This window comes from Pecten maximus, chromosome 8, assembly GCF_902652985.1.
Source record: "Pecten maximus chromosome 8, xPecMax1.1, whole genome shotgun sequence".
NCBI lineage: Eukaryota > Metazoa > Mollusca > Bivalvia > Pectinida > Pectinidae > Pecten > Pecten maximus.
The window spans coordinates 14312924-14337978 of record NC_047022.1 but is presented as its reverse complement, the minus strand read 5'-3'; the positions used below and the strand labels follow the sequence as shown (position 1 = coordinate 14337978).

Sequence of the window (25055 nt, the reverse complement as noted above, 5' to 3'; positions counted from 1 at the left end):
AGTAAAATACAGTCAAGGCTTTTTCCTTGATGATACGTTTACACTTCTTGGGGTAGAATTTCACGTTAACATACATAAAATTTCTCAATTGAATCTTGATCAAAAAGTTAATTAAACTAAAAACTCTTATCTGGAGCAGAGGTCTGATAGGAAAGATAAGCATAATAAAAAAATCCCTTTAAATAACATTTTTTTTACTTAATAGCTAACCCAAATGAAAGATTCATACCCAAATCAACTCTTAAGTTCTTTATATGTTTTTATGTAGTGTCGAACGTGACAAAATACCACTTCTAAAATTATGTAAATGGTGGCTTAAAAATGGTTAACATAATGTCTCCTATTAAATCTTTAAACATAAGTTGGATCAGAGGAGTTTCAGGAGAGGAAATGGTCGAGTACCTTAAAGACTCAAATATATCCGGATATTAAAATTGGTAGTGAATATTTGAATCGAATTAAAACTAATTTTAAAATAAGTATGCTTTGGAAAAATGTCTTTATGGTCTGGTAGAAGCTAATATCAAAAGAAGTCGTGAAGAAAGGACGCCACTATGGCTTTACAAAAACGCAACTGTCGGAAATAAACATCTACTTTCTATAGCCGTTGGCTTCTGCGTTATCGACAAAACCCGCCAAAAAAATCTAGGTCAAAGTCAGGTTATGTCACAATCAAAAATGAGAATTAGAGTAGTGACAACTGCACCATTTACCACACCAGCAAGCACCGACAAGTCTGACTTTATATCGCATAATGAGGTAGAGTATTTCAAAATGAGATCATGCCAACCATAAAAATTATCATGGTTTTTTATCTCATCTGCAATCCCTCAGTTATTTTTCCACATGTTCATTATCAAACGCCTTCCACTGTTCTAGCCCTTTGCAGTAATTTAGTGAGCTCTATATAATACATTATGTATGAAAAGTGTCTATTACCTGAAAGAAACAGGTGGCACCAGCATAACATTCTCTCATGATTGTTTCTTACTCATGTGGGTAAATGTTACGCCCCATTCTTATGCTTATACGTGTATAAATGTAAAATATACATCGTTGTACATTGTTGCATCGATTTCATTCCGATGATATCATATTGTTGACAAGTCCCCGTTGTGTCTGCACTGCTTGACACGAAGGCTGAACGTTTTGTTTTTAAGTGTTATTGTACTTTTAATATGAATGAATTGATTCAATATCTTCTATATATGTATATATATACACACACACCTATCATCCAATATTTTTGTGTAGGTGTATACGTGTCAGATTCAGCTTTATGTATAAATCACTTTATCCAGTTTTGCATAATCAACCTTTAAAGAAACAAATTTCAAAGCATTATTTTATGGTGGAAAAGGAAGTTTGTTATGTTCCTCCTTTTCCCAAAACTTTGTTCTGGATCTTTTACTGAAGAATGAACTGTTTTATTTCTGATTTTTATTGAATGTGTGTCAGGATGTTTACATTTAATTGAAACCTAAATTAAAGCGGTGTATAGGAGAAGAGGAAATACATCAGTCATTGCTAGCAACAATACAGACAATTGATTCATAATACTAGTATATATCTAATTGATCATTACTCATGTACCTATAACTATGGACAGCCAGATGTGTCAATTGTTAAATTTCAGTTGCAGAATCTACAAGTATCTGCTGCTCAGAATATACATGTGGTTCTATTCAAGCAGGTAAGTTTTAACTTAATTATTGTGTAAACAACATTGCAATAAGCGAGGAGTTACTTTTTCAAATCTAAACACCACACAGAAATAGGAAATGTAATGGAAGGTAATGATACATAGTTCAAAAATAAATTAGGCACAAAGGACACACTTTCTTAGCTGCCAATGTGATCAGAAAACCTGAAAATTATCATCCGTTACGCCAATAAACATACTCTGAAGGCTGTAATTCAATCAATTGTAAAATATGTTTCATATTTCATACACATTTTGAATGATTTAAACACTTGACTTATTTGCACAGATCATTTAAGATCAATCATTTTCTGTTGATTTTTGCTTGGGGATCAGTTCTATGATAATCAATTACGCTGTCACTTTGCGAATTTAAATAAAAAAAACTGCTCTTACTTTTTACCGTTGTCAATGGCTTTACCTATGTCATGACATAAACATAACAATTGATTTACAGTCACCTGCTATAAAACCAAATTGGTGGTTTGTAATGATATTATTAGTATTAAGAAAATTATAAACATGTTTATAAACGCATCTTTCCATCGATTTCCCAATTATACCTAATAATGATATAGGGCGGTAAATCTTGATAAAACTACGATCGGATTTTTTGTGAATAGGAGTAACATTCGCTTTTCCCCACAAATCCGGAAAAGAGTTAGTAGACAAAGATTTTTTAAATAAGATTTTCAGGGGATAACAAAGGATATGTGAAGCTTCTTTAAGTAGGCGTGAACTCATAAGGTCAGGGCCAACTGCCTTGGAGATGTCTTTGATATCGTCTTCAGATGTAATAAATTTGTTTAAAGTGTTGTCGCGTAGATTGTGGAGGACTGGAGTAGGAATTCCTGAGTCGTTCACTACAGACTGATAAGAAAAATAAGAATTGAAGGCCTCAGCCTTGCTGGCATCGTCGAGATACTAGGCGCCCTTAATGGTTGATACTAGGGATAGAGGACTTGGTTGAATTAGCGTCCAAAAGAGATTGGGCTATTTTCCACCAAAGCCTTTGATTATGAGTTAAAAAAAATAGTTGAAACTTGCTGTTAAACCTCGACTAAGGGGCCGCGGTGGCCGAGTAGTTAAGGTGTCCCGACACTTTAACACTAGCCTTCCACCTCTGGGTTGCGAGTTCGAAACCTAAGTGGGGCAGTTGCCAGGTACTGACTGTAGGCCGGTGGCTTTTCTCCGGGTATTCCGGCTTTCCTCCACCTCCAAACCTGGCACGTCCTTAAATGACCATGGCTGTTAGTAGGACGTTAAGCAAAAACAAACAAAAAAATCTCGACTTTGCTTGACACGCACAATTGACACATTTATTACGGATATACTTAAAATTGTTCCAAGCAACGACCGTGTTTAGGTTTTAAGCCTTCCTAAGTAATCGTCTACGTTTACGAATGAGTCTTCGAACAGTATTACTCATCCAAGTGGGATCACTTTGTCTAATAGTTACATATCTATTAGGAATGCATTCCCGGGCAATAGTGAATATAACATCATTAAATGCATCAACTTATTCATCTAATTTTGGTTTGTTTAGAGGTGACACCCAACAGACATTCCTTAATTTATCGCAATATTTATTATAATCACCACGTTCGAAGAGCAATATATGACGTTTGACAGGAGGTTGTGATTTGGAAAAATACAAAAAACAATAAGTAGGGCAGTGGTATATGAGAGGTTAGTATATGAAATTTCCACCTACTATAACCTCTTTTATAATATTTACATTATTAACTGGAACCAGACTTATTAATGAATTAGATGTACTAGTGAGTTGGTTATGTGACCATCTGCACAAGGTTATACTTTGTTATGATATTGGCCAAGTAGCGCATATGGGGAGTTTGTTTAGAGTTGTCGACATTGAAGTCGGCTATGATAATGATATCATTACAGTTCGTGTTTAAGATCTATCGAGTGTTCAATGTTTTTCCAGAGCGAAATTGGAGAGTTAAGAGGTCTGTAATAGGCTCCAAGTAACAAAATCGTACCAGAGACATGCAATTCGACCCATACTGATTCAACGGAAGGGATCACGAGCTCTTGTCTACGTTTAACATACAAGTGTACGTAAACAGAGACTCAACCTCCAAGTCTATCTGGTCTACATTGGTGAAATGAAGTGTGAATGACTGGAAAGCCAAGCTCTTGCGTAATATCAGTGTCTTTTAGCCAAGTTTCGATAAAAACAAGAACAGAGTAATGAAGTAATTCGAACTGAAGTCTCAATTTTTGGTAGGAGACTTCGGATATTAAAGTTGACGAAGGAAAAGTATGACTAAGCAAGCAAGGAAATTTCGTCAGTAGATTAAGAAGACGATAATAATATCACCTGATAATAATATCAAATATAGTGCAAGGTCGTGTAAAACACAAAGACTGACAGCTTTAGTAGTAGCTCTACTGCAAAGTACAATTGGTACATATCCAATTCCGAGGATTGATTCGTATATTGACAAAGTCGGTAAAAGTAAGTATGCCAGTAAATTGGATCTATTGAAAAGATATTGGCCGGTTCTTCTCACAGAAAGCGCAAAGGAAGTGTCGGCATTCGTCACATCACAAGGCCTGTACCAGTATAAAGTTATGTCGTTTGGTATGAAAAATGCTCCGACAACTTTCCAACGTCTTCTGAACACCATGATATCAGATTTTGAAGGCAGTAATGGATACATAGATGGTGTCATTATCTGTCATGACACATGGAAAGAACATCCGCGCGGGTTTCGCGACTTCTTCGAAAGACTCGCCATCATGCAAGTAACTGTGAATTTGCTTAAACGCGAGTTTTGTCATGCAACTGTAGAATGTTAATGTCATGTTGTTGTATAGGGCATGCAGGTAAAACCTTTCAAAACCAAAGTAGTAGCAATCTTAGATTTTCCAACTCCTGGAAATAAGAAATAGCGTATGAGATTTCTTGGTATGGCTGGACATAATCGAAAATTTTGTCATAATTTTTTTTTCTATTACAGCAGCTCCTCTTACTGTCTTGTTAACGAAAAATGAAAAATTCACCTGGCGAGGCGAATGTCTGCTTTGAAAAACTGAAGCTATACTATCAAGCTCGCCATTCCTAACTGCTCCAGTAGGCAGTTTAACCTTTTTGTTGATGCCAGCGATGTTGGTGTTGGAACTGTTTTGATGGTGAACAAATTGACCACTCCATTTATTATTTCTCGAAAAAGTTTGACAAACACTAGAGAAATTAACCGACCATTGAGAAAGAATGTTTGGCATTGATTTTGGCTCTGAATCAATTTGATGTCTATATCTGTACTACTATCATGCCTGTGGTTGTTTACCTTATCTAGGTGTGATTTTATAGTTAAAGAGAGTTTCCTTTTCAAGAAAAAAAATCTTTTCTTTAAGGATGGTGTGTGTAAAATATATCAGTGGTTGAAAGGAGACAAACCTTATAGAAATACAAAACTCTTGCAACCTTATATGTAAGGCAGCTGGCACGCGCTAATGACGTTGCTCACAATAACGTACCGTCACCATTGTCCGTTAAGTAACCAGGTTGTAAATGGTGACGTCATCCATGTGCTGTCTATATCCGACGCTGTAGTTCACCATGCTGTGTCGCCTTGGCCGGGTCTTTATTGTTTAAATTATGTATCGAACTTTTTTTTGGAAAGAATACTTCAGTGCTGTATAAGCGTAGTAGAGGAAGCGTTTGGTATTTGTAAAAAAATCTATATAAAGTACACCTCTCCCGCTCCCTAACACAAGAAGCCCATTATATAAAAAAGACTGATATGTTGGTAAAGACAAAATGTTTCACAAATCACAATATTATTGGGCTGTCTTTAAACTTTAATCTTAAATGAGCAGAATTCTCTCAAGTGTTTAATGATCTGTGTCAATAATTGTTTAATGATCTGTGACAATAAGTGTTTAATGATCTGTGCCAATAAGTGTTTAATGATCTGTGCCAATAAGTGTTTAATGATCTGTGCCGATAAGTGTTTAATGATCTGTGTCAATAAGTGTTTAATGATCTGTGACAATAAGTGTTTAATGATCTGTGCCAATAAGTGTTTAATGATATGTGGCAATAAGTGTTTAATGATATGTGGCAATAAGTTTTTAATGATCTGTGCCATTAATTGTTTAATGATCTGTGTCAATAATTGTTTAATGATCTGTGACAATAAGTGTTTAATTATCTGTGTCAATAAGTGTTTAATGATCTGTGTCAATAAGTGTTTAATGATCTGTGACAATAAGTGTTTAGTGATCTGTGCCATTAATTGTTTAATTATCTGTGTCAATAATTGTTTAATGATCTGAGCCAATAAGTGTTTAATGATCTGAGCCAATAAGTGTTTAATGATCTGTGACAATAAGTGTTTAATGATCTGTACCAATAAGTGTTTAATGATCTGTGACAATAAGTGTTTAATGATCTGTGCCAATAAGTGTTTAATGATCTGTGACAATAAGTGTTTAATGACCTGTGCAAATAATTGTTTAATGATCGATGTCAATAATTGTTAAATGATCTGTGCCAATAAGTGTTTAATTGTCTGTGCCAATACGTGTTTAATGATCTGTGACAATAAGTGTTTAATGATCTGTGTCAATAAGTCAAGTGTAAATGATCTCTGTCAATAAGTCAAGTGTTTAATGATCTGTGACAATAAGACAAGTGTTTAATAATCTGTGACAATACGTCTAGTGTTTAATGATCTGTCGGAATTATTGCAGTGTTGTAGATCAATCGTGTAGTGTTGTAAATGAACGAACATTTATTCGGAGGCAGAGTATAGATGTTGTTTCTCTGATTCCAGGTAGCCGACACAAAATAACAGATACAAGCTGGTCCTTTTATATCTGTTTACAGGCCAATGCTGCTGACACGTACTATCCTGAATACTGAACTTTTGAACAATATTACATCAAACTATTATATCATCTTAATTACAGGTATTTGTTAACTTGTCAATAGGGTAATAACTGGCCACCTGACTCTTTACCGACGAAGTTCAGTACAACCATCTGACCCTATACAGAGAAAGGTATTTACACAAGTAGATCAATATTAATGTTCACGAACATCTGACCATGTAAACACGACGTTCAGACGGGTTTTTACATTAATCAATTTTACTTATTACACTACTGTATCACATATCGCCCCTCTGTACTAATCGATCGCCAAATTAGTAATAATATCGGTGTTAATATTACATGAGCCCATACCGCCTCTCTGTTGTAAAAACAATGAGTAGCATAATTTAAAAAAAATAAACTTATCAAATCTTTCGAATGAATATAAAAATATTTACATGATAAAATAATATCATTATTCAATGTACAATGTACTTGAAATGAGGAAAAATAATAGATCAACATGTGAATTCAGTTTTAACCTTGGATATAGGTTTATTAAAAAAAAAATATATATCGCTAATGCTTTACAATACTTTTGTATCATATTATAAATGCATTTTAAGCGTAGGTAACAATTAACACGAAAGCAATGTCTAAATAAGATTCAGTGATATTAAATTCAACTGGTAGCATATCAAAACTAATAGTAGTAGGGAAAGTATTTTAAAAGTTGAAAAAAACAAAATTCTTCACTTAATGTCACTGGAAAGTTCATTGAGGAATTGTTTATAGTCTGGAACAAGTAGCTAGCTGACGTTTCAGGGGCGAATTTATCTAATGAAGACGTTGAACAATATATCTGAATAAACAAAGGAAAATTGATATGTTGTGAACCTCGTATTGAAAAGGTACTCAAGGGTGTTCTTTTAAGTCCTACTATTCTCTGACTATACAGGCCGTGTACTCAAGGACTGGTCTCATTTGGTTAGTTTATCGACGAGGTAGCACTCTAAAGTAAACAAGCAAGCGTCTTTTGCAAAATTGTCATGTCTGGCATTCACGATTGTGGCTTTAAATTGATTGAGCATCCGCCTTATTCACCTGATCTCGTTCCTTCAGATTTTCATCTACTTGTATTTCCAAAACTGAAAACAGTTATTTCAGGTACCGACTTTCAGTCTGATGATGACGTCATACATGCAGTGGATGTCTTTCTGAATAGCCAGGAAAAGGAGTCATATAAAAGTTGTATTGAGGCCTACTGGCAAAAATGTATAGATACTGAAGGGGATTATGTTGAAAAATAATACGATATGTCCGAAATAAATAAAACCCTTCAAAATGAGGCTCACAACATATCAATCAGCCCTCGTATGTATATAGGAAAGTTTCTAGAATCGACGTACAACAGTCTATTAAAATCCAGGATAAAAACGTCTCGCTAACAAAAAGCTTAAGACAGGGAAATATGACTGAGTTCCTTGTAAACTTATAGGTAGATAACACTTGAAAATGTTCCTTGAAAAAGATCAAATTCCATGAAATAAGACGAATCAGCTGTTAATGGGAGCTGGATACAAAACTTCAGAGGCATCTCCGGCATAAAAATGCATCAGATATGTATCTTAGTCCAACAACATGATAACTGACGAGAGTTTATGATAACCAAAAATAATCCGCGTTATAACAACGTGAGGTAAATCGCTTCATAAAGATGACAACCTATAAGTGTCTCTTCACACTTACAGGTAGAATGGTTTTGGTTAATAACTCCTGTTAATACCACGTGAGTTATTCTCCTAGAAGGCTGTTGACATGTTTAAAGATGACAATATTAACGTTAACTCCATGTTAAAACCATGTGAGATAAAACTTCTTCAGAAAGATGAAAATGTAAACTCCGTATTGAACCACGTTGGGGCTTCTCATCTACGGATGTGGACACGGTGATGATATCAAACAAGGAACTCGGTTACGAAGGTTAATACATTTTTCATCATAGCAGTTCAAACTGACTAGGGGCCGCGGTGGCCGAGTGGTTCACTTTATCACTAGTCCTCCACCTCTGGGTTGCGAGTTCGAAACCTACGTGGGGCAGTTGCCAGGTACTAACCGTAGGCCGGTGGTTTTTCTCCGGCTACTCCGGCTTTCCTCCACCTTCAAAACCGTGCACGCCCTTAAATGACCCTGGCTGTTAAATGGACGTTAAACAAAACAAACAAACCAAACAAACTGACTCTTCAGTGATCTACGGAGGAGGCATGACGTTTTGCAGTATTGGATAGAGGTGCGTTGGTGGAATGAAAGGTTGTGACATGGCCAGCTGGACATCAGAGGTGTTGGTTGTTGGTTGATAGCAGGTCATAATTTGACTTTGTTGTGTTTTTTCTAAGGCATGTTGTTTTGCGCAGATCTAGTTCTATTTTTGCTTCTGCTCGAACACTTGTATCATATGTATACAGTAGTGATTAACAATATATTCGAACCAATAGCCAACAGGAAAGGATTACTGATAATCCGAAAATGTAGTACTGATTGGTTTAACTGTAGAAAGTTCGTCAATGAATGATTTCATTGATATCGTGTTCATTTCTTGCAATTTAGTAGGGATACTAATCGTAGACAAATTAGGAAATTTTCGTAACATTTAATTCCTGGTGTGGTGAAAACGAGATATCAAGGGATTGGGTTTCGAAACTTTTCCTAAATGAAGCAGCTGAAGTTAAATGGTCACTAGACGCAGAACAAGTGTTTGGTACACGAGTTATTAAGATAGGGGTTTCAACAAGTATTTCGGAAGATTTTGCGGATTTCGGACAAACAATTGAAAATCTCATTTCGTGTTTGAGTTAATGCCCAAATTGAATGGACATTCCTGCACCAAGCACTACAGATAGACTTCCGAAAGTGACCTAGCTACAATTCAAAACACTATAGGTGTAATATCAAAAACTCAACAAAAGCATGCCACAGAAGAATATGTATTCATACTAAATGCAACACGATTTGATACCAAGGCCAACCACCAAGAAATAAACTCCTTGATTGATTCCTTTGGAATATTTAAAGATATTGTTTATCATGAAACTGACATTTTACACAAAATATCATCAAACTATTACTACTTGATGATGACTTTGGCTTTTTATATCTCATTTCAGATTAATTTTGGAAGAAGCAATTATCGCATGCCAAATCTAAAACTTAGACTGAATATGCTTTCATTGAATCATCTATCTCCGAGCACAATTTCACCATCTCAACTTAGACAAACACCGTTAGGCATTCAAAACTTACTCCCACGTACACTTGCACTACCTAAAGATCCAAATACAAACCTTTGGCAATGCTACCAAAACATTTAACTTGTATCATTTTAATTGATGCTTGACGGATTATTATTGTTATTCACGTTCCCTTAATGGACGCTCCAAATAAGTTTCGTTTATACAATGTATTTAACATTCCTGCAACTATGTCTTTACAATCGGGTTCTGACTCCGTTACAAGTATGCTGCATGCCATTTTGTTGCAAAATACACATTAGAGTCTACAGCTTTTGCTGTCGACCCAGAAATAATATTTCCAGGGCGAATTCACTGGATACCCTGTCGAATTATGATGCATATTCAGCTTACGTACATGTATCATTTCTTGTTTTCTCAAATGAAAATATCCACGTTTAATTTAAATCATAATACTTCTATATATCTATATCAGGATATCAAACACGAACAAAGTAACAAATGACAAACGTCCTTCGGATATTTATTTGATGTCGGAAACCTCACGACACATAGGGTTATTCTGGTCCCCGTGTACCCACGTGTCCAGATTATCGTACAGTCTGCGTTTGAGTGGAATTCTATGGGCTTCAGCACACAGCTGACAGAAGGCCCGGCTACCAGTTGGTTCATTATAGTAATATTTTCTCCATTGGAAATAATTTTCAAATGCAGTTTGATTACTAGCAAGCTCCATCTGGAATGCCGCTAGACTTGCAATGTTGTTGAATTTGATTGTGTCTATGTAGGAATTCGGAGGGACAAACACAGAATAATCCGTCACACCTCGAACGACAGGAATGACGTCAACTTGGGACGCATATATCTTAAAACATTTTTCTGTGACGTAATCGCGACATAAAGAGTTCTCAAACGAAAGATAAAATTTATATTTGTCACTTAATAACTTCTCACAATCTTTTATTTTATTCGTAGGACACATCTTTGGCCCCGTTCTCGAGTAAATGTCCACATTGATGTTGTCATGCAAGATCTTTGCGTATTGGTCTCGTCTGCTCGGTACGTTTGGATGAGACACAAACCAAGCATTACCTTGCGTTTTCTCTTCCCATTTACTCTTGAGGCTGACTCTTTCTGTCTCTTTTACTTCTTTAAATACCATTGTACCATACACATGAGTGAAATCTGCATCTCTTCTATAGGAAATTGTCCAGTTAATCTTACGTCTCCAATTCTGTAATCTAGGCTGAAGAAATGGCGGTTCCATGCCATAATGTATCCATATTTGACCTGCTGGTTTTCGAGGGGGGTTATTAGGAAGTGTTGAGCTTCCATCAAATATCACGAATTGGCTAGAGGAATAATCCTTAAAATCACGTCCAAACGTTATAGAACATTTGTGGGAACACTTGTTAAAGGTATCGGGACCAGTCCACTGGTTAGGATTAAAGTAATGTATGCGGATTTCACGGTCAGTGACATTGTAAGTGTTGTTTATTTGTGTACTAGAATTATTCAATATAGTATATAATGTAGAATCGTTGACTTCCCCTTCATTTTTAACAGGCGATTTTATAAACGAGAAAAACAACCCATAGCACGTACGTTCCTCACAAAACAACGAGTACGACTTCACAACTCCAATGTAAAGCAAGCCAGCGATAACTATCATTGAGGTCAGCCTCCATGTGTTTTTCGAAAACCTGCAAATAAATAAACGATGCATATAATCAAAAGAATTAAAGTGACAAGAAATGACGAATTAGATAAATTATTGTGTCGGTAATATATCAATAAAGATTTAGTGTAGTATATTTGTGACGAATTGCTCTGTGGCTATCGAGAATGATAAAAAGGTTATTTGATTTGATTAAAGGGAGATAATTCTTGTATTGAGATATTACGTTTCAGTTGATGGAAGGGAGCTAATTCTAGTAGCGAGATATAACGTGTCAGTCGATGTAAGAATTTTAATTCTTGTAGTGAGTTATTACGTGTCAGTAGATATAAGGGAGACAATTCTACTAGTGAGTTATTACGTATCAGTTGATGTAAGGGAGAAAATTTTAGTAGTGAGTTATTACGTGTTAGAAGATATAAGGGAGATAATTCTAGTACTTGTCAGTCAATGTAAGGGATATAAATATAGTTGCTAGTTATTACTTGTCAGATGATGTAAGGCAGATAATTTTAGTACTGAGTTATTACTTATCAGATAATGTAAGGAAGATAATTCTTGTAGTGAGTTATTACGTTCCAGTCGATGTAAGGGAGATAATTCAGGTAGTGAGTTATTACGTACCAGTCGATGTAAGGGAGATAATTTTACTAGTGATTTATAACGTCTATTGCAATATGGCTTGAGTGTTTGCTTCATTTTCATTGGCCAATTTCCTATTTTTTTCACAAGGACCTATCAGTGAGTAGACCTATTACTTTGGACAACAGCCAATCAAAATGCTGGAATCAACGTTTCGCTACAATAAACGAAGACGACTTACAAGATATTTTGAGGAAAAATGACTTGTTGAACATCAGGAAAATACTTCAGGTGCAGCAAGACTATTCCAGCAATACTCATGTAAGGTCAGTCTGCATGCTGACATTGAAAACTTTAGTCAACATGATTTGGACAGGCACCTTAGGATTTTTTTATTCAATTGTTTTAGTGACAATAGTCACTAATCGTATAATGTAGACCGTAAATATAATCTAAACCGTCTGTGTTGGATTTATATACATGTTCCATCAACGTATCGGTGATCACATAGTACGAAAACATACTACACATTTGTTTGTTAGCTGATGTTAATTTTCTTTCCTCGGTGTGTGTCGTTCAGATAGCGTCTTAGTGTGTGTCATTCTAGGTGTACCTCTGTAGATATGTGTGTCTCTCTTGGTCTGCCTCTGTAGGTATGTGTGTCATTCTAGGTGTACCTCTGTAGATATATGTCTCTCTTGGTCTGCCTCTGTAGGTATGTGTGTCATTCTAGGTGTACCTCTGTAGATATGTGTGTCTCTCTTGGTCTGCCTCTGTAGGTATGTGTGTCATTCTAGGTGTACCTCTGTAGATATGTGTCTCTCTTGGTCTGCCTCTGTAGGTATGTGTGTCATTCTAGGTGTACCTCTGTAGATATGTGTGTCTCTCTTGGTCTGCCTCTGTAGGTATGTGTGTCATTCTAGGTGTACCTCTGTAGGTATGTGTGTCTCTCTTGGTCTGCCTCTGTAGGTATGTGTGTCTTACGGTGCATGTGTAGGTATGTGTTTCCAGTTCTCTCTCTCTGTCGAGGTAAGATTTGTATGGCTTACTTTGCAACCACCCCCCCCCCCCCCCCCCCCCCCCCCCCTCCAGTTACTATGATTTGTGACAAATGTCGTTGTCAACATATTTAATTGAACTCAGCCAGAGGGCCATGTTTCATGGTACGAATTGTTATATATCGGAAAAACGTCAGAAATATATATGTATAGATTCTATCTGTATCCCATTGCGTTCGTACCACCGTAAACACAATGAAAACAATCACTAAAGAGCATTAGCTTTATATAATATTGTATATGTCTCTATCCCATCGCGTTCATACCACCGTAATCGCTATAAAAACATCGTTCAATGCGTTAAGTTACATCAAACAAATCGCTGAAGTACCTTACGAAGAAAACAAAAGTAGAGATGTGTTGCGACGTTGGTAACTACAGCAGCCGTGGTTGCTAAGATAATATAGTTCCATTGAATCTACGAAAAGACACAAGTATTAATAACAAATTTAAAATTTACATTTTACTTTTTCAATTAATTAATATATTTACAATTCACAATTTCCGTTTTGGATGAACTATGGTTGTCAAGAACAGCGGGTATTGACACAGATTTAGTAGTAACGTGAGCCTTTTTTCACTGCGTTTACGCTCGTTTTAACGCAGTCAGAGTTTAATACGATCGATTCTCTATAGTGTGGCATTATAGGTTAAGATGTGTAAATTCCATTATGCATCATATTATGTAGATATTGTCATTTGTTTATCTACTAAACATTTAAAACCTTTTCATGTTCTATGTCTATATGTGATCGTTTGTAATTTACTTGTGTCGTGATAAAGGGGCGGATTGCCTCGCAAATTCGATAATTTACTTGACCCATAGTGTCTGTTTGTTTAAACATATTTAATTTGAAAATATTCAAAAGGAATCGGGCACAAGTTGTACAACTTATAAACGTCCTTTTCCATAAAGATGTAGACAAAGGTAGCATATGTGATATAATATAAAGATATGTACATGTATGTACACTATAACAAGTCAAATATTGGTATATTACTAAAGTTAGCAGTATATAATATTCGCATATCGTATAATGGTTCAGTTTCCTGGTAGCCTGATCAATATTGTCAAGGACTCAGCTTTCGTGTTAATAATCACATATCGCAGTTTTAGTCTTGGACTAAAAGCATATATTTTCCTTATATTTCTAAGTATATCAGAACAATGAAGTGTGTATAGGTGGCTTTACATAACTGCGAATGCTATAACATCTACAAATTAAATTTTACATCAAGTACGAATGTAAAATCCATCCATGTAAATACGTTTGATGAATATAAATTAATTATTACAGTAAATATCATGCACAATATAATAAATAGAAGTTACACAACGAGTGGTTTTTGTATATCGTATTTCTTTTACTCGAGTTACTTATTTTTCAAAAGTAACAAAACACCAGCTTTAGCGAGCACCTTTGTACACGTGTGTGCCATCAAGCCTATTTGATAACATAATTTGACAGTTAGCGGAAACTTTAATTTTGATATGAATTTCACATCAATCGTAAGAAATGTGCAAACTCTTACGGACCACAGATAACACAATTAGTTTTCGCTGTATATTTCTTCAATAATTAAGATATTCCGGATTTTAACAGCTAAAATCTGCTGGGTAACTGCGACAGTATGCTTCAGTGAGGTAGCACTATAAATCGGCAAACGTTCCGGATTTTCATAAAGAGACGAACATACGCACTCACCTCAAGCATGCATTTCCCGTGCACGGAATGCCGTCCTAAAATGACCTTTGCGGTTGGTGATTGACCGCCGGATAACCCCGAGAAGAATGTGAGAATGAATCTTACATGGGTCTTTTTCGTGGACATGGATATCTCAAGCCAAGTGTAATAGTTTGGCAAGTCAGCGCGAGGCTTGCCGAGTGCTTGCCGGGCAAACTCTTACACGAGGGTTGAGATATTCTTGTTTGCGGAACAGACCTCTCGTGTATCCTTCGTGTAAGAGTTTGGCTGGACAGCACTCGGCAAACCTCGTGCTGACTGGCCAAACTCTTACACTTGGGTGGAGAAATCCTGTCCACGGAACAGACCCATGATAGATTCTATTAATCTTTTCCCTAGCAACCGCTGGATAACCATGTATAGTATGCGAGAAAACCGGATTTATACGGATTTAATGTAAAACTTTTGTTACTTCATATCATTAAGCAATGTGATTTTATATTTATTCATGATTAAGTGATTTAAACAATAATTACCTCAGCGAACGGCTACACAGCATGGTGAACTACAACGTCGGGTATGGACAGCACATTGATGACGTCAGCAGATGGAGAGGAATACCCTGAAGTGATAATAATAAAGGTACTGTTGTGAATGTACGTGACGAGCTGGCATTAAGGGAAGGTGTTTATGTCACCTCGTCCCGGAGTTGATGTTCGGTCGTGTTATTCGTAGACTACACCTGGGCCGGAGTTCCCCAGGGCTCGATTCTCGGGCCTCTTCTTTTTCTCATTTATATAAATGATATAGCAGATGAAGTAGAATCAACAGCTCGTCTATTCGCTGATGATACTTCTCTCAAAATATCACTTCTTCTTGTCGAGAAATAGAATTAGCTTTAAATAGAGATTTAGAAAAAAAATAAATAGGTGGGCGAAAATATGGCTAGTTACTTTTAATCCAGACAAAACTGAGGTTATTTTTATATCAAATTCTGATGATATTGATGATGATCTTAATTTAATTTTTGATGAAAATTTCTTAAATTTCAGTAGTTCCCATAGACATCTTGGAGTCACTTTCAATTCAAATGCAAATTGGTCTGATAATATTGATGAAGTTTATAAATCAGTAATGAAAAAATTGATCTCTTGATTAAAATTAAGTATATGCTAAAGCGTGATGCTCTATGAAGAATTTATAAATCATTTATATTACCTGTCCTGGAATATGCGTGTGAGGTTTGGGACGGTTGCTCTCTGGTAGATTCAGAAAAGTTAGAGCGGGCTCAGCGCGAAGCAGCGAGAATTATAACTGGTTTACCTTCTTATGCGAAAAATGAATCTTTATATATTGAATCAGGACTTGAACTACTTTCTGATATAAGGAGGGCCAAAAGAAAACTGCAATTGTTATACAAGATGAACAGTAATTTGACTCCAAGTTGTCTATCAAATGTATTACCCCCTCAGTAGGTGATCACAATCCATATGATTTAAGAAATAAGGAAAACTTCAGGATTCTAATTTATTGACTTTCTGCAACCTGCAAATCTTTCTTACCTTCTACATTAAGTTACTGGAACTCTTTAGATGATGTTATCAAATCCCTACCTCTATCATCTTTTAAATTAGCTCTCTCCCAAAATGTTCCCAAAACTCAGCCCTGCCTCTATAGTTATGGGGAAATATTATACATGCTAGGCTAAGACACCGTTGTAGCTCCCTTAAAGATGATCTCTTCCATGTACAATGTGCATATTGTGGGCATTTTTGTGAAAATGCATACCATTTCCTTTTCGAGTGTCAATACTTGTCCACTGCCCGTTCAGAAATGTTTAATGCTTTAAATTACTTGAATATACAAATTAATCTAAATTTGTTACTTTTTGGAAACGAAGACTTTGCTTTGGATGTAAATAATTATGTGTTCGAACATGTGCAGGCTTTCATCAAATCCAGCAAGAGATTTTAAACATGCAAGTTGTGTTTATCTTTATATCACTATTTGCATAATTATGTAAAATTGACTTATTTAAACTTTGACTTTGTAAATGTCTATGTCATCAATTGTGTAAAATGTTTTGTTGATAGTAGATGGCTTCATAAGTTGTCATAACTTGTGCCAAATCCTTTGTGTCTATTTTGGACAATAAATATATTTAAAGTCAGACTACACCTGCCATTGTCGGCAATATAGATATTGAGTATATTACGGAACGCCGACAGGGTCAAAATTCGAACTGCTTCTTTTCTTATTTTATTTGCTATTTTTAATGTTTATATTTCATTCTAATCTACAGTTATGCTAACGTGATGTTTGTTGTTAGCGATATTGCTTCATTGTATATATCTAATCAATTTGGGAATAACCGATAGACTGTTACAAATCATATTAACAAACAGGGTTATCTGTCGTGTTACCAGTCCTAAGCGTTACCCATTTTTTACAAAATAAAAAGGAAAGAAAATGATGATATCAAATTTTAAAGCAATTTGCTCTAGTTTGATTTTGTAGAAACAGCTTGTATCGGGCTGTTTTCCAATAGTAAGCACATATTTTAATTTTGAACACGATTATAAAAACAATTTTTGAATTATGATGTCTCTGGTGTTACCATGGTTTTGTCTTTCATGTTATCAAATCTTTTGTAAAACATTCCATAATTTTTGAAAATAATTTCTAATGCAGTTTATATAGGGGAAATAAGTTGGGTTATAATCAATATTTTGTTATTTCAACTTAAAATTTCTACCGTTGCATGAATATGCCCAAATGGCAGAAAAATCAGTGTATTTTTCTGTGGTGTTACTAAATATGTCTGCAGTGTTACTTTTGCAAGTGTTACACCACAGACATTAACACCACAGACGGTAACACCACAGACGGTAACACCATAGACAGTAACACCATAGACATTTATCATAATAATCTAGCTCATCGTGTAATTGCTAATGCGTATACAGATTCATAGGTTATAAATAGACTTTCAATCACTGTACTAGTTCTGACAAATTTCAAAATATCAGTATAAGATTTCCTTTGGCCAAAATCATGGTAACATCACAGACATTCAAAATGCACGCATGGGGAGGGTATTTATATATGTCTGTATGCCATGCTGGTCTGTACAGGAATTGAAACTGCTTCCAATGGTGTCATGGGAATTACTTCAGCAAGTTGGTAAACATCCTTATTTGAACCAAAATGTGGTAAGGTAACATGACAGATATGGATATCTTGGACATACTATTTTCCCCGATTTAAACAGGAAAGACAATAAAATATATTTAATTTTCACAATGAAACTTAAATTTGAATAGTTTTAATTACCAAGCAATATATACATACATTAATATCATTTCAGAAACTGTAAGAAATTCTTTCAACAATCGGTCAACCCTACCAATGGACAAACTAAGATTTCAATTTTTGGAATAATATTTTAATTTTTTCTCATTAAAATGTCATACTTTTATATTACCATTTTAGTAATAATGGTATTATGTTAGAAAAAAATGTTATAAATGAGCAGGTATTGTATCTCATCAGATGAAATTTGTTCAAAATGCATGGTAAAAAAATTGGCCAATTTCTTTTATTTTCATTTATTAAATTAAATCCCTACATGGATTTCAGAAAATGTACCTCAAAATAAATGTTTAGGGATTATAATTATGAGAGGAAAATGGACTTTTCATTTATAAAGGGTTAATGTTGTAATAGGAAAGATATTTCAAACATATTTATTTTCCAAAATATTGATGATTAATAAGAATTATCTTTACTTTTTTTTTTACTATGTTGAGTATTTGTCTGAATAGATATTCAGTGTAGTATGATATTGTGAAGATTTGTTTTGAAACTATAGGCTTAATATAGATTATTAAAAATATCAACATCATTTTTTGTGTCGGATGAATGATTGAAAATTAATTAAGCATTTATCTTCAATTATTTATAAGTCTTTAATTCATTTGTTTTAGTGTTTAAATATAATAAATCAGGAGATATACAGTGTACTGTAATCAGACTTTGGTTTGTTTCTTCGTTTATAAGGGACATAACTCGTTGAACCTCTATATAAAGGACACCTCTCTATAAAAGACACTTTTGCCTTGTCCCTAAGGTGTCCTTTATACACAAGTTCGACTGTACTTTGCATTCCCGTTTGCCCTATAGTCCATACTTGCTGAATTATGATATAATGCTTCATTCTTTGTTGCATTCTGAATATCCTAACTACCTTCTTGGTAACGTTAACGGGGATGAACGGACGGGAGATACGCTAGCTGACGTCACGAACGAAGCTGGAAACCTAATGGTGTTGGTTAAGCAACGAAAATCCTCCTCGGGCATCTCCCCTAATTCAGACGGTTCTCTGACCTCACCGCAGCAAATGCCCTGTAGTTTGCATTGGGATTGTGCGGGGCAGATATCCGTAAAAATAAAGGCTCCGAAGGAACTCGATATTTTAAGGGGAGTTTCTATTGTAAAAAGGCACCGGAGGGGATCAACTGTCATAATGAAGCCCCCGAAGGGGAGCCCCGGTGAGAAGGCCCAAGTAGGGGACTTTTCTTGTATAGATGATGCACCGGAGGACTCATGTTTGGAGACCCAGATTGGTGTTTTTTTGCAGGGAAGAAACTCTGGATATGGATGTCGGTGCCACAGAGGTTCAAGCTTTGGGAACCAGTTGTTACGAGGTCCTGGTTGGGGATGCCTGTTGTGAGGAGGCCATGGATAGGGGTCCCTGTTCTTAGAAAGCCCTAAATTTAGATTCAAGTTGCAAGGATGCAATGGGGGCAAGTTCCCTCTGTGTGGATGTCCATTTAAAAGATGTCAACACTCTGTTTTGCCGCCCTTATGCATGAGGTGGATGGGATATTGACGCGTTCAACGCACGCAATCCCTGTGTTCTCAATCCCCGGGTCGATTGAGCAATTGAGGGACGACGGATTGTTAGAGCAGTCATTGGGAGGCATTGGAGGCAATTTTGTGCCAAACATGTCAGAATTAAATGGCCAAGCGACATTGCTGTTGCTAGTTTGGGGATCGGGCACAGATGATCCCTACACGTACTCCCAACATGCTGCTGCTGGGGTTGATGTAAATCCTATGTTGTTTGGTTGGTGGTCCTTGTTCCATCACAGCATCCCTTCTGGAATATGTATGGGTATGATGTTAACTGATAAAAGTGACGAACTGCCAGGAACAAGTTGTTTAGATGAACAGTTGGAATGGATAACTTCACACCTGGTCATGCTTGTACAAACTACGTGTATTAGGACATTTCTTTGTATATTGCACTTGGACATGGGAATCTGTTTCCGTCTATGTTTATCAGGACCTTCTCAGTATATATCACAGGGACTTGAGAATTACAGCCTACGTGTATTAGGATCTTTCTAAGTATATATCACAGGGACCTGAGAATTACAGTCTACGTGTATCAGGACCTTTCTAAGTATATATCACAGGGACATGAGAATTACAGTCTACGTGATAGATGCGTATCATTAATACCTTTACACAATGATAAAATACACAGAATTACACACAGTATACAATACCTTCACACAATGATAAAATACACAGAATTACACACAGCATACAATACCTTCACACAATGATAAAATACACAGAATTACACACAGTGTACAATACCTTCACACAATTATAAAATACACAGAATTACACGCAGTATACAATACCTTCACACCATGATAAAATGAACAGAATTACACGCAGTATACAATACCTTCACACACTGATAAAATACACAGAATTACACACGGTATACAATACATTCACACAATGATAAAATACACAGAATTACACACAGTATACAATAAAATACACAGAATTACACGCAGTGTACAATACATTTATAAAATGATCTACATGTAGTAAACTTACAACTTTTTAGCTGGTAGTACGAATATATTACGGTTTACTCATGACATGATATATAGGAAAAAATTGTGTGAATTGTAATAACGTATGCTAAACATATATATTTTTTGTTCATGTACAGTCAAACCTGTCATATGTCACTTTCAAAGGGAGTCAATAAAAAAAGGTCACATATAGGTGATCTCTTAATCCAGGTCCAAAGAAAATGGCACGAAAAGGAAAGTTCATAATCCTGCCACATATATCAAATTTATAAGCTATAAGTACCAGTACAAATATGAAAGAGGAATTTCCTCAGTCATCAAATATATAAAGATGATATATAGATCTAATATTAAAAAAAAAAAAAAAAAAAAAACAACAACAACTAAAAAACCCAATTCACTCTCCACTTGATAAAATGCCTATATTAATGAACAATATATTTAAAAAATCCCCAATTGTACAGTTAGATATTTATTTTATAATATTATTCAGTTTCTTTTATTTTCATTAATATATATGTTTTAGAAGAAGAAAATGTACTATGGTATACCAAGATGACAAATTACATCCCTACCTATTTGTATATAAAAGTGTACGTCATTCACCCATTATTTTAATTGCCTTTTATGTGATCAAACATCTTATATAGTTTGTCGCGAATATTGTTAGACGGTTCGATGAGTCCTCATAGATGGGGCCATTTTGACAAAGCATTTTCGTGTTTTGCTTATCCTGACTTAGGCAGCAGACTGCGATTGTCTGAACTAAAATACCGGTAACAAGCATTTTTTTTATGATTGAAATACCTCTGTGATCAGGGCCAAAACAGAACCAAGCCTACGTGTTTGCCATACATTTTAATTTTTTTTTTAAATTTTTTATTAAATTGATATTATGATGACGATGATGGGGGTTTTGGAACCTGTCTTGCACTTCTCCCACCCTCGTATATAGGGTCTATATTTTCCATGTTCATGTACAATAATATGTTCTGGACCTTAAGTGTCTCGTAAGTCAAATTTGGCTGGGCATGTTTTACAAATATGTTTGTTGAGGTCTGTGAAAAAAATGATGTAAAATATGTGTGACAGGTAAACAAAATATTCTATTTTATTATTGTTATATTATTATTGTATTTAGGTTTCCAGTGCACCATAACTTCCGGAAAAAAATGATTCATCAAAACCTTGTCATGTATCCAAACAGTACAGGGAGGGTACACATCCCCAGAATCGAGTGTAATTTCCTTTGAAATCACATCTTTGAAAATAACAATTTATAAATTCTGAGTTTCTCTCCATTATTGATACAATATGTTATTTCATCCAACGACAGTTAAAAACATAATCCAAGAAATATAGATATGCAATAGTATATCATTGATCAACACGATTTAGATGCCGTCGAAATCTTAATTTGTGTGGTTTTCATTTTCTTACAGATACAATCCCAGAAACGTATTTTAATCACTTTTTCTGCAATAATGTAATCGTAGTATTTTTGATAATTTTGTGACAAGGGTCATCGTCAGTGTACGTATATTGGACGCCCTATACTACCACAACCGAACCGGTTATCGTGGATTGTTTTTTCAAACTTCATTTTCCATGCAAACATACTTTTTGTTTAAAATACTTTCTGTTAAAAACGAGACGAGGACTCTCGATTTGCGATGAAAATTTATAAACCACATAAGTCATTGTTTGACGGAACTAATTAATTATTAATTTTACATCCGTTAAGTTGTTAAAAAGTTAAATTATCGTTTTTTTTGTTTGGAGCGAGCGACGACCGCCATCTTGGGAACTTGCCTAATATTCAATTGTGTTCCATTATATAACACGTACCTACTTGATACAACAGGTACGAACCCGATCAAGGAACACACGGTAAATCTCGATTACAATCAATAGCTCCATGCTTGATTGCACATACTCAACAGACATTCAAACTTTCTTATAACAACACAAAGTAAAGGTGGGTTTTAAACTGTCAATACGGTTTAAATGTTGGACAGTCTTCGTCAGATTTCGTAAACAAAAGTGTGACTTTTTGTGTGACACTCTGTGTGACACAGCTCCGAAATAGATCGCCCGTGTCGATTAAGAAAAGACTGCATAGGTACTCTATCAAGGCCGTATGAAGTTTAGCAACATTGACAAATTAATTTTTATAGGAATTTTTCACTGCCTATCCATGTACGTCCCTCGTGGCCGTGACAGTTTGTTTCATTTTACTTTCAATGGATACAGAGTAAATCTTTTATTTTACTCTTTTCTATCCAAACTTAAAATTTTCCTTCTCAACATTTTTATCTTTATACTAAACGATTTTTTTTATCAAAACTACTTCAATGTCTTTCAAATATGTTCAAGAAAAAATAAATGGTAGTAAGAGGAATAAACAAAATATAAAATGAGATATATTGGGGATCATGACTCGAACTCTGAACATTCAGGCTGCTTAGCAGACTTGTTGAAAAATGAAATTGATATTTTCATTATAATTTCCAACACCAGTCGACATCAAATTCGCCCTATCACAAGATGACAAAAACGAATATACCAAAGCCCCCAAATCACACACACTAACCACAGACAGGGATCTTATCAACTAGGGATGTCGTCATTGATTGACCATAGCTGTGGATACGACATTCAACAATACGGCACCAAATCGCTCTATGTCAAAAACAGATTTGAATTCGGAAAAATACCCCTTCGAAAATTTTAAATAGTCCTCATTCGAAGGTTGTTGTATTAGTACGACATTCAACAATACAGCACCAAATCACTCTATGTCAAAAACAGATTTGAATTCGGAAAAAAACCTTCGAAAAATTTAAATAGTCCGATGAGGCAACTTTACGGTCAAATAATGAAATATTGCAATAAACGAACACATTTTTTTCGCAAAATGAATATTGATATGTTGTACGTTTAAGATTTTTTTTTTTTTTTTTTTATAGTTTTAGTTTGAATACGATATCATCATGCCAATATTTGCTATACCTCTTCTAGCCGGACCCACTGAAACGTCTAATAATGCCCTGTATGTACTTGGTAGATCCAAATGTGCCTTGATTATAACAATGTACCTGTAACTGATTACCTTTCTTACCTTGAAATCAAGATATAATAAAATGAGGCCGACGAATCCAGCTTTACTTCCCATCACTATATACGACACACGTCTTACTCTGTAGACGTCTATTCCTCACACACATGACCAGTATATGACCGTGGCGTAGTCCGTCGATATTCAGTCATTGAAACCGAAAGGTCTTCAGGCCTTAGCAGTGAACACAAAGACTATGTAGTAGCAATCGGATTGTGGCTTAAATACTCGCCTTAGCAATAATAATAACAGGCATGTGTTTGCGCTTGGGATCAATCCCTGAACAATCAAATGAACACACTATAGTCACTTACCCCTGTAGCGTGTACTTTGCAAGTCCGTGAGAGTTGCAAGTTCCGCTTCCGGTACTTGTAAGTTTCACGGAGGGGGCACCGGTCGCCGTGAGAGTTGCAAGAACCGTGAGACTTGCAAGCCAGAACAGTTTGTCATTGGAACAGGTCATGAGTTGTGTGTTTTACGTCATTAAATATGTTAACAGATATTGCACTGTTACAATGATCGCGTTACAATGTCGGCGGCGACTGTCATTGCGTTTTTAGAATGACTGTGTACAAAATAGCCAGTGTAGGCAATATACTGTACCTGCATATCGATCGGAGTTAAATATACTCTAAATTACGCCATAGGGTAATCTTACCTGCCGTGAAATATTGGTCAGATAATTATATATTCTACCTGCTGTTTTGCCTGAGGAGACAGAGGGAGGGAACCCCCGGAACAGCATGATCAATAGCCTACCCCTGACAACAGGAATCGGACTGTCGAGATGATGGGGGTGTCACCACAGGCAGCGACACTTGTTATATATCCCTGTCACATGTGGGCGTCACTGTATACTTTACATGAGCCAAAATCTGTTGTTTTTCTTTATTTGATGAAAGTATTTATGGACATATTCCAAATGAATATTTATAAACAACACAGTTTACTGAATTGTAAATCATTTTTAAATAAAAATAGAAAGGATTAAATAAATAATCGCATACCTCATGATGCATAGGACATAGCTGTTTTGGTGATACATGTAGCTCTCATATTATTTGAAAACAATAACCCACATTAAATCCTGGTACCATGAGTATAAACTATGACAAGCTACAAAAAAACAGTATTTGGGTTTTTACCTATTTAATTCAGATATCTGTATTCAAATAGAGATGCATATGCAAGCACAAGTTGAATTAAATGTCAAAAATCTGTTTTAGAAAATATAAA

General features: G+C 35.4%; 1 protein-coding gene across 1 annotated transcript; it reads right to left on the bottom strand.

The window, feature by feature from the left end:
• Positions 1 to 9521: 9521 nt before the first annotated feature.
• On the bottom strand, positions 9522 to 24042 carry LOC117332526 (alpha-(1,3)-fucosyltransferase C-like). Its single transcript, XM_033891468.1, has 3 exons — positions 23823 to 24042; positions 15338 to 15423; positions 9522 to 11501 (listed from the first exon to the last, which is right to left on the bottom strand). The coding sequence occupies exons 2-3, from the start codon at positions 15358 to 15360 to the stop codon at positions 10322 to 10324; spliced, it is 1203 nt and encodes a 400-aa protein (XP_033747359.1). The 5' UTR covers positions 15361 to 15423; positions 23823 to 24042; the 3' UTR covers positions 9522 to 10321.
• Between the last annotated feature and the right edge of the window lie 1013 nt (positions 24043 to 25055).

Coding starts and splice junctions, on each gene's coding strand:
- LOC117332526 (XM_033891468.1), bottom strand. CDS start 15,360: ATGCTGTGTAGCCGTTCGCTGAG. Junction 11,502..15,337: donor CTGTGTAGCCGTTCGCTGAG/GTAATTATTGTT, acceptor ATTTATTTGCAG/GTTTTCGAAAAACACATGGA.